Source organism: Charadrius vociferus, unplaced genomic scaffold, assembly GCF_000708025.1.
Source record: "Charadrius vociferus isolate BGI_N301 unplaced genomic scaffold, ASM70802v2 scaffold50, whole genome shotgun sequence".
NCBI classification, from domain to species: Eukaryota; Metazoa; Chordata; class Aves; order Charadriiformes; family Charadriidae; genus Charadrius; species Charadrius vociferus.
The window spans coordinates 1,641,131-1,651,750 of record NW_009646445.1 but is presented as its reverse complement, the minus strand read 5'-3'; the positions used below and the strand labels follow the sequence as shown (position 1 = coordinate 1,651,750).

The following is a 10,620-nucleotide window of genomic DNA, read 5'->3' as shown; positions in this document are numbered from 1 at the left end:
TCAGCAGGTGTGGAACTGAGTCATCGGCAAGAACATTCACCCATTGTCCACAAGAAGTGGACTTGTGGGGTCCTGGGTAGAAAGGGATGAACTTGCAGGCACTTTCACTCCCTGCTTGGGAGAAACAGAACAGCATCAGCTGCTTCCTGACCTTCACACACAGAGGAAATGCTCTTGCTCTGGATTTGACACACAGTTGTTTCTTGCATTCAAGAAGTACGGTGCACACTACAGGCAAAAGAGTTCTGGAGTCCAACTGCCGAATTCAATTTTTAAGCAAGCTAGAGGCTTTCCCATATAATCCACTTAAAGGTATTTTTTTGGAGCTAGGAAATGTCTGGCACGTGCAGCACTGTTCCTGCACGTGCATGTGGTACTAGCCAGCTTGGCAGGATCAACACCCCGAATAACAGGCAGACTATTGTCCTGTGGGAATATGCTGACTGTTCTTGTCACCCCGTTCTCATGATGTTTCCTTTGGAGAGATCTGCTGTCTTCTGTCACTGAATGCGCAAGGAGAGAGCTCACTCATGACTTCTTCCTAGCCCTTTTCCTTCCTATGTGTGACAGAGGGGCATTAGCTTGGACAGTTGTTTGATCCCTGATGCCTTCAGAGACAGGAAGGCAACAGCAAAACAAAGGCTGGACGTTAGATGTTTTTCATATAACATGACTACTAAACCACAAATTAAAACAAAAGGCTATAAAAGAAGTTCTTTCAAATGTGATGCGTATGTACATTAAAAAAAAAAAAACTGGGAAAGTAGTAAGACTGAATATCTGCTCTTATGTAGACCTCTGCTTCAAGTCCTTTATTTCCTGCTCTGTGCAGCATCAGGCATGTCAACGTAAGCCACTTTCCTATTTTGGCCCTGGACACCCTAAGTGCTCTTCTGGGTGTATTTGTGGGGCTCTCGGTTACAGATCCTGTTTGGTTGTAGGTTGTTTTATGAAATCTGCAAGGGAAGCAACTTGCATTTTTGTTTCTGTGTACAACAAATACACAGCAACAGTAAGGCTTCGGGTGAAGGCTGTTTCTACAGTCACTGTAACCCACACCTAGGGAAGGCAACCAGAGTGCAGCATAAGGAAAGATTTTCTCCTCCCGTCCCACAGAATCAGAGCCAAAGGAGGAGAAGAGAACAAAGGTCAAGTCGTCCTTGTGCAGTTCCTAATCTCCGCAGGAAGGTCCAGGATGTCAAAAAGCCCCAGGAGGCTTGGGCACCATCCCTGTATATATACATAGACGCAGTGCTGCAGCGCTTTCAATTCCCCGTAGCCCCAGCAGTGATTCTCTGAGCAGCGCTGGTGGACTTGAGCCCCTCTTCAAGGCCAAGCACCCAGGTCTGCCCCATGCCCCTGGCTGACCGCCCACACTGCCAATCAGAGTGGCTTCGCTGTTACCTCGGTTCTCCATCCTTACTCACCATCCTTTACAGACACACGTGTAATTGAGGTGACTGTGTGAAACTTTAAGAAAATATGAATAACCTTTCTTCAAGTTCTTACATGAAAGGTGATACAGACGCACAATGAATGATTACTTTCACCTTTTCCTTCCATGCTGTGATTTTGCTCAAGACCTACAAAGGGAGTTCTGTATGCCCACTGAATAGGAACCAGGCATACACTCCTCTGTATGGTTGCTTTCACATCCTGTGCATGCTTGAAAAAACAAAGTCAGTGGAAGAAGGGTCACCCGTCATTTTCCCTTCTCGGTAGAAAATGACGTTCCACTTCCAAGAGATCCTTGCTCACACTTGGAGTTTGTTTTTGAATTCAACAGGACCCTGTCAACTTCTGTCAACACTCCCACCTTCCTGGTGGGACCAGAATGCAAGCTGAGGACTGAGCACTGACGAGTCCTGCAAGGGCTCATCTCTCTAGCACAGTCCAGAACAAACTGAACCAACACCCGGGTCAGCTGAAAGCATGAACTGGGTCCAGATCTGGGCCAGGCACACTTCTGGTTTGAGCAGCCTGGAATTTGGCATTATGGTCTAAATCTGCTCTGGAATTAGCCAAGGATCTGCACAGTACAGTTAAAATCCCTAACTGAGCCGGGATTAGAACTGAATTTCCCTGAATCATCTTCACAGAAACAATAGTCAATCAGCTCTGGTAAAGGAATGTCAATCTAAAACTCTATTTTATTTATTAAAGAAGAAAAAGAAACAAAGCAAACAGGAAATTAAGTCCAAAGACTTAATTACGTGGCTTACCTTACTTTAGTACACCTGGCTCTGAAGCCTACCAGTAAATGCCCCTAGAAGCAAACATCACTATCAGGAGACACAATGCCTCCTTGTGATACTGGTTCCCAACGCCAAGGGACCGAGGCAGGGATTAAAGACTTGCTGAAGGCAGAGGGGCATTTCAGGGGAGGAAAGGAGATGCTTGAAGGTGGAGGGGGAAAATATGTTTAAAAACTCATAACGCGTTGTACACATAAGCCGTAATTGTCACACTCACAGCTCCGGGTTCCCATGTTAAAGATGAATTACTTTGGCTGTCAGCAGCTTCATTAGCCAAAAGAGGCCATTTGGATGGACCCGAACCTATTTACTTTCCAGAGCCGGCTGTGCCTGCTTCATATTGCAGGGCCCCACACTGGTTGTTCAATGATGCTGATAACTCCTGTGGGAGCCTACATCCTGCTAAGTACTTCGCTCTTTAATTGAACTGACCTTTCCCGACGGTGCCCCTTGTATTAAAAGCTGCTTTACTCCCCAGTGAAAATGGTTTGATAATCATAATATTTTACTCAGTGGACAGTTGTTTAAGAGCAGAAAATAATCAACTGAATTGGTATGCTCACCTCTGGAGGGGCCCAGCACCAAAACGACAAAAGGTGATACAGATCAAGATAGCTGGCAGAGCAGGACGGAGTCAGGGGTGGGAGCTGTGCTGCTCGAGGATGGGGGATGCCAGCAAAGCTGGATGGCTGGGGGTGGCGAGCGCAGGCTCAGCTCGGAGCCGAGGAGAGCCGTCACAGCCTGAGCGGGTCACACGGGGAGCGGAGGCACCCCGCAGACGCAGAAAGGCGGCTCTGTGCAAGCAGAGCAGTGCCGGGCCACGGAGTGCAGCAGCGGCGAGGGACACACAACGGGGCAAATATGGTAAGCTGAGATGGGGAAATGGCAAAACACTTGCTCCTGTAATACAGGAACCCATCTTAGCCAGAACTCTGTCCGAAATAATAAATGCATGCCCAATTCAGGCTTGGATTAGGAGTCCTTTGGGTATGTTTGGAGCTAAGATTTTCAGTGTCACTTTCTTAAGCAGAGGAACCATTTGCCTTCAGAGAATGAGCGGCCATGGGATGAAGAGGTCTTAAGTGAGAGGTACGTTTGTTGGGAGCCCCCTTTTCTCCCTATTTTATTCTAGGCTAGTTGTTTTACCAGATGGTTGTGCAGCATCTGTGAGAGCTCTTTGGGGCTGGAAGCCAAGGCTGTGCAAAGAAGCACATCCATGTAGACTGTTAAGCACCTGATAACAGATGATGCTTTGCTTTCAACTTACGGTTATAACACATTCACTAGCCTGTAGCGTACTGTGTGCTGCTACACTTTCCCCTTCCCAAGTACAGCAATGTGTTAATTCCCAATGCTTTTTACACAGAATTGGCATTTTGTGGGTCTCCCAGGTCAGCCTGGGAGTGCCCAGGTCTAAGGGTGCCAGAGTCTAGAGGTCTAAAAGTCTAGAGTGCCACATCACCTTCTCCCATTTTTCCACTGCAGGAGCAGCAACTTCATTTTCTCAGTTCAGCCAATCCTTTTCTTTCCTCTTAGTTTTAGTGTCTCAGAGTTACAGGCATTCAAAGAATGTGTTGCTTAGTAAACTAATTTTTTTTCTTCTTCTTTATTCACAAGGACATTTCAGTTGTTTTCCTCTTTGTGCTAAAGCTACACAGGACAGGACAACGCTCATATTTTCCCTCCCACAGCGGGGTGTTTTGACTGGTTGTGTCTGGTTGAGTAGCTAGGAATGTGGGATGTGCGGGAGCTCTCATGGGTTCCTGGTGCCAGTGTGCAGAGATAAGGCAGCTGGGCTACAACCTGCCACTGATGCACAGACAACAGATCCCCCAAGGTGGCAGGGTTGACCTGTCAGAGACACCAGGGCGGTACCTGGGAGATTCAGAGCACACAAAGGGGGACTTATATTGGCTCCCATGAAGTGGACATGCAAACAAAAATGTCCCCTCTCCGGGATGAACCAGTAACAGCCAACATTGCTCCAGCTCCGCCAGGGCACTATGCTCTTCAGCAATATCCTGCTTCCCTCTGCTTTTGTTAGACAGCTTTGTTAACTATCTGGTCTAGCAGTCAGAAACAGCTTGCTTGGCCTTTGGAGAGCTACCAGAAGTCCACTGCACAAGACGGTAACTGGGTTCACCTTACACATTGCTCTGTCCCCTCTTGGCACAGACTCAGTCTCCAAGAGAACCATAGCTGGGCCTGAAGGTCTGCCTTCCCTCATACTTCTGTTTCCGTGAACCAAAACAGATGAGTTGAGGACACCCGTCAGCATAAAAATCCTCTGAAACGAAATTAACCCAAGGAGCTAAAATTGCAGTCTAACTGCAAGAGCTCCAGCTTGATTTCATCAACTCCCATTTGAATGGCAATTACATTGTGAACTGATCAGTTCAAGCCTAAATCCTCCATGTCTTCTTCTGATTAAATACTCATTGTCCAAACATCCATCTTCTTCTCAGTACTTCTACTTATCAATTTAATCAATTCCCTCATTTTTCACCTATCTGCTTTAGCCTGCATTTTGCCATCATCATTTTTTTCAGGTAATGCAAATTTACAGATCTTGTTCACGATAACTGCAAAACAAAAAACCCACATCTTAGCCAGAATGTCTTCATAGTCCTGCGTTTCTCAGCTTTAAAAAGAACGTTTAAGTTGCCTGATATTCACAGGGGATTGCCTTGAAACTTTGCGTACATTCCTTCTATACTGGCCCTAAGGAGCAAGATTGCATTCAGGAAAATACAGTATTTGATGCTGGTTTGAAAAATTCATTGCCTAACCTTGTATAAGTGGTCCACAACATCTCCCCTGAGATGGAAATATTTTGTTAGCAGAGTAGTTTGAAGAACTGCCTTTGAACGCCAATTCAAAGAAAATATAAGAACAAGGATTCTTTTCATTTGCTGTTGGTTTTACTACATGATTTTGATAAAAATGATTATGAAGAGTTATCTTTTAATTGTGTCCCTGGTAATATTTGACAAATGATCCTTTCTTCCTTTTTCCTTTTTAGCCTTTATAAAATGAAATTTTTGCTTTTTCAGAAGGTTATGCAGCTTTATCCTTGCTTGTAGCAGTTTTTCTCAAATTATCTGTTTTCCTAAAGGCATTTTCTGTGTACAGTTTATCTGTAAAATTTCCCTGATAAATCTGGGGCCCTTAGGAGGGAAGGATTAAGCTCACTGCATTGCCTGCTGTCCTATCATTAGTCTAAGGTATTGTCTGGCGGACAAGTTTCTAGCTGTGTTGGAGGGAGCTGCTGCATTTGGGGTTTGGCAGGGGGTGATATAATTAGCTATAAATAAGAAATTACAAAAAAAAAAAAAAAGTGTATTAATCAGGATTTTGATACAGTATCAGCCATTCTGTAAATACGACAGAGTTTGGTGACAGGGAGTACAGAGAGCCAAACTGAACTTTATAGCACTCTTTCATCTTTGCTTTCTCTGAGACATGGCTCCAGCTCGCTGCGCCTTGCAGCCTTGTAAATTTTGGAACATTTGTTCCCACAGGAGCATTAGCCTGTTATAACTGATAGATTCAAAGAAAATATAATTTACCCAGCTTGAAGAGATATCCTCAAAGTCACTTCCAACTGTGCCTCTCCTTTTTCTCACAAGTGAGCAGTGACAATGTGATAGTAGCATATCACAGTAAAACCGAGAGTTTTATTAGCAGTAGTTCCATAAAATCAGAAGCAAACCTGTGCGTCTTCGTATGTGTATCTCCCTGGGTCTTTGACATTTTGGCTTGTTTTCTCATAGCTGTGGGAATCCAGGTTGATAGCACTTTGGGCCCCAGGAGCTAGAAACTCTTGCCAGATTTCCTCCACTCTGGCGGGTACGTCCTGTAGAGGTTGTTTCTTGAGATCTTGGACGGCCAACCAAAACCTGTACTAGGCAAAAATTGAAATGGGAGAAGAGAGAAAAAGAGAGAAATCTAGGTAAGACTATGTGGATAAGCCTGGGCAGAGTCCCAAAGCACAGAGGTAGAGCCTAACCCCGCATCTAGCTGAATTCACAGAAAGCTCTCCATTTAGCATGATTTCAGGGGAAGGTGTGAGATGCTTTACACCAAACCCTTACGCTGTGGCTAAGATCAGAACAGCATCTTTAAGAAGCGATACGTTCTTATTCAAACCACCCCTGCAGAAGCGTGACATTCGGCATGCAAACAGGAAACCCCCAGAGCCGATGCAGCGGGAGGAGGGGAGAGGGCTCTGCCCCCCACAGCCCCGCTGCAAAGCACTGGTCACGCCTGCCGGCAGGATCGGCCATCCGCAGGGGATGCAAAACGCAGAACAAACTTAATGTTCGTATCATTTCCAGGGTGAAGTTGCAGCACTGGCACTTGGAGAAATCTTTTGGGTTTTTTTACCTTGTAAACTGACCAGCATTCGGACGGATGCCATGGGAAGAGATCAATATAGAACCTTGTTATGCCCATACTCCAATTTTACAGGGATATTTTCTTGACTAGACCACACTTGTGGACTAAAATAAGTTCATAAACATCAAGAACATAATCTCTTTGATGGCCAAGAGCATAATCCACATCTCAATCTGTGAAATAAACATCCACGGAATGTTTTTGAAAGAGTGCCATGCCTTATCTTTTACCCTACAGGAAAAAAGGGTATCTTTTTTTTGGCATTGCTGGTTTTGTTTATCCTCGACAGAAATGTGCTCCTTCAGGTGATTAGTTCAGAAGATGCATGGCCCCAGTAGCATTTTGTTTTGGCCAGCTCAGCCTTCTTGCAAGAAGACACTCCCTGCAGCCTCTGCCCTGGCTACCCAGGTCCTGCGACACAGCTGAATGGGTACAACAGTGATCTGCAGGGACCACGGAGGGCTACAGGGCAAATAGGTACAGAAGGGACCTTTGCAGAATAACCAACTTTCTTCTACCCCATGGCAAAGGAGCCCACGGCCTGGGGATGATAAGGAGGGCAGGGCTCGCCTCGGCCATCCCTGCCACACACCGCTCTCGCACACCCGTGTCTGCTCGGCAGACTGTGCAGTGGGGACAGGGTTTGTCGGGGTCACTGCTTGTTCAGGGCATCTGCAGGAGCCGCACAACTCGGAAAATCCTGTGCTCCCCCCTTGTCATTATGAGAGACTACTAAATAAACCAGTTGAACTTTAACCGAAAGCCTGATTTTCCACCCTGAATGATTCAATGCCAGTGCCAGCCTGCGGCCACTAAGACAAATGTTCCCCCTTGGTGGAAGGAGGAAGACACAGTCTCTCCCAACCAAAATCCTGTTGGCAGTGAGGGAGGGTGGAGAAGCCAGTGGCCCAGTGACTCCTGTGCTGGTTTTGACCCTCACTTCCTTACCAGCAGCAGGCAGTACCTAACCACCCCAGAAACACCGGGGATATCATAACCAAATGAGGCTGCTAACCCATTTAGCCTGGTCCCCTACCTGCAATACAGGAAAATAGCCAATTTAGGGGGAAAATAAAAAAGACATCCATGGTGTGTGCAAGGCTAGCTTAAATCCTCCTTGCCTGCCCCCTGTTCCTGCCTTGCCAGACAGGCGTTGGGGGTGAGGATGCTCCCTGCAACCCTGCCTCCAACGTGGGCAGGCCCTGTTTGCAGCTACACGTTTTGTCTCTTGCTCCACCACTGCTAAGTCAGCCCCATCTTGTGCTCTCCCCTGTTGCCACTGTCCCTCCCTCTCACCCAAATAATGTGCTTAATCCAACCGTGAAGCCTGTGAGAGACAGCAGGAGGCTGCGTCACTGTGCTGGGGGCTGGGACCCCGTCCAGGCAGGACGTGCTGCCTGACCCTACCAGTAAGTCGCAGAGTGACTGCCTGCCCTTTGCAGCGCTCCTCCAGCGTTTGCAGGACTGCTGCATGCACGGGGACCAATGCCGCAGCCCTGACTCGTGCATATTCCTTCGTACAGTTATCCCTGCTCCCTAGCAGGCTGTCAGTAAAACAGACTGGGGTATACTCAGACACTACATCAGTACCTGCAGAGTCCCATACCGGTGGTGTCTACACAGCGACATTTGGTTTTATAAACCAAAATAGAGTATTTGGGGTTGGCGGAGGGGTGTATGCCGTTGGCCCTTTTCCATCTTCAAGATGTTAAGCGTGCCTGATGTCCTGCCTTGTTATTTGAACCATAAGTGACACCCCCACTTATCACATGCTCACAGAGTGTAAAGGGTGGCACTCACAGTGCAACAATCTGATGCCATATGTGGCTTTCTTTACTTCGAAAATATTTTATCATTGCATTTCAGATGGGATGGGAACATGTGAACGCAGAAAAGGCATAAAGAGAAAAGATGCTAATCATTCCAGAGTAGCTGGGACACTTCAGACAAGCACTTGGCTAGAGAGAACATTTTCTGCTGGCTTATCTTCTGCCCCTGGAGCCGGGGAGGCGGGCTGGGAAAGCATGCTCGTGAGAGAACCGGGTGCACTGTGAAGTGACAGCTTGCCAGAACAGGAGCACCATCCATTTTAATAACCATTTGGCTCAATCTGAAAACCAACCAACCAGACCAACCTGACACTAACAAGAATAAGTTCTTTTTACTGCAAGCGATTGTGAATTCATGCCCAAGGCTGGATGTCCTCTTCAAGGCAAAGGGGAGTTTTGTCTTGGTAAAAATTTCAAAGTTATTCACTGTAGCTGGTATCTGAATATTGAGGAACATCAAAGAGGGGTACCCAGCCCTGCAGCCTCGACTCCAAGGCAAATTCTCTGCCACAAGGAATCATCCTGAAGCCAATGCATAAGCAGGGCTTCCTATGGGATTTATACAGCATTTACAAGAGAGAAGCAGGTATTTCTGTCCAGGAAAAGAGCAGCTATGCTATGCCTGTGCTGGAATTTTGCTTAATTACCAGTGCAAATGTAATGCCTGAGTCAGTACTGCAATTTCCAATGCACAAGCCCAGCTTCGCGCTCACAAGGAGTCAGGAGAAGATCCCGCATTGTCTCGGCCCTTTCTCTGGAAGGCACAGGGGCACATCTCCAGTGGACACCTCTTGCACAGGGCAGGGGAGGAAGGAGATGCCAGCAGGTATCCTCACCGTAGGTGCCCTATGAGCAGAGCAGGACTGGCACAGGGACTGTCTGCACCGGGGGAACAGCAGCATCAATCACAGGTTCTTTGCCCTTTACAAAACAGCATGTAAGATCTGGAGAAGGCTGATAATATGGTGTCCTAAACTGTTGTCAGAGGCATAAACCATTCCAGCCTCATCTAGCATGTAATTAAGCTGCTGTCACTTGCAGGAGATATCCCGTAATGGTGCTTTATCCTACACAGCCCCCTCAAGGCACAGAGAGCTCCTGGGCCTCAGCATGTCTGCTCTGCCTCCCTGCAGGGCACTGCGGAGGCGCTGTCACTGCAGGCTGCTGCTGGCAGATGTCCCTTGGTGAAAAGACTGTGAGGGAAGGACACGGGGGTACTTCGGAGGTATGTTGTAAAACAAAAATTAATTTTAAAACCTGACCAAGAGGCAAAACATGGATGACTGCAGAGACTGAGAAGAACCTATCAACATAAGGACAGTGTCGTACCCCCATCTTGGGGGAGGACACGATACCCTTGGCTTGAGAGTGGAATCCGCAAGTGACTCTCTGAGCTTGAAACGCGAGCGCACTCCTCTCTCCTTGCCTCAGTGGCTCCATGTAAATACCTCATGCACTTCCCATCTCTCACCAGTCACAATCATAGAATGGTTTAGGTTGGAAAGGACCTTGAAGATCATCGAGTTCCAACCCCCCTGCCATGGGCAGGGACACCTCCCACTAGACCAGGTTGCCCAAGGCCACGTCCAGCCTGGCCTTGAACACCTCCAGGGATGGGGCCTCAACAATCTTGTTCTCCCTTTCACCAAGAGAATAAACCATCATCCTAACACCACAGTTGGGAGGAGAAATGAACGAAGACAACGGGTATAAATCCACACGCGGTTCGGGCAGGGGAAACATTTACATCTTTGTGTTGCTTAACGGCCAGACCCTTGGCACGGAGAGCCTGGCGTGGCTGAGACCAGCAGAAACCTGTCCCGCCTGGGGCACGTTGGGGACAGATGGCTGCAGCCAGGCGGTGCGCTAAGGGCAGGGCAGAGCGCTGGTCCTTCACTAACGCAGCATTTCCAAGGAGACGGCAGTGCCGGTGCGAACCAGGACAAGCTTCCCTGCCCACCCCACCTCCGAGCCCCTCTTTCTACTGCCTCTCCTTCGTTAGGCGGCACCCAGTCGGTCGCCACCGAGTAAACGAGATGCCAGAGCGCCCGGAGAGACGCCGGCAACTCCCTCGGGCAACCTCCCTCCCATCCCGGCCCGCCCTCCTCGCCCCCGGCCGCGGCAGGCCCAAGGCGGCC

The 10,620-nt window shown here is 47.9% G+C and overlaps 1 protein-coding gene across 1 annotated transcript in view; it reads right to left on the bottom strand.

Moving 5' to 3' along the window:
- Positions 1-10,620, bottom strand: part of RGS6 (regulator of G-protein signaling 6) — a 255,842-nt gene that overhangs the window by 16,668 nt on the left and 228,554 nt on the right. The window contains exon 14 of the mRNA XM_009882506.1: positions 5,968-6,154. Within this exon, the coding sequence (XP_009880808.1) occupies positions 5,968-6,154 (187 nt within the window). The remainder of the gene's footprint in view (positions 1-5,967; positions 6,155-10,620) is intronic.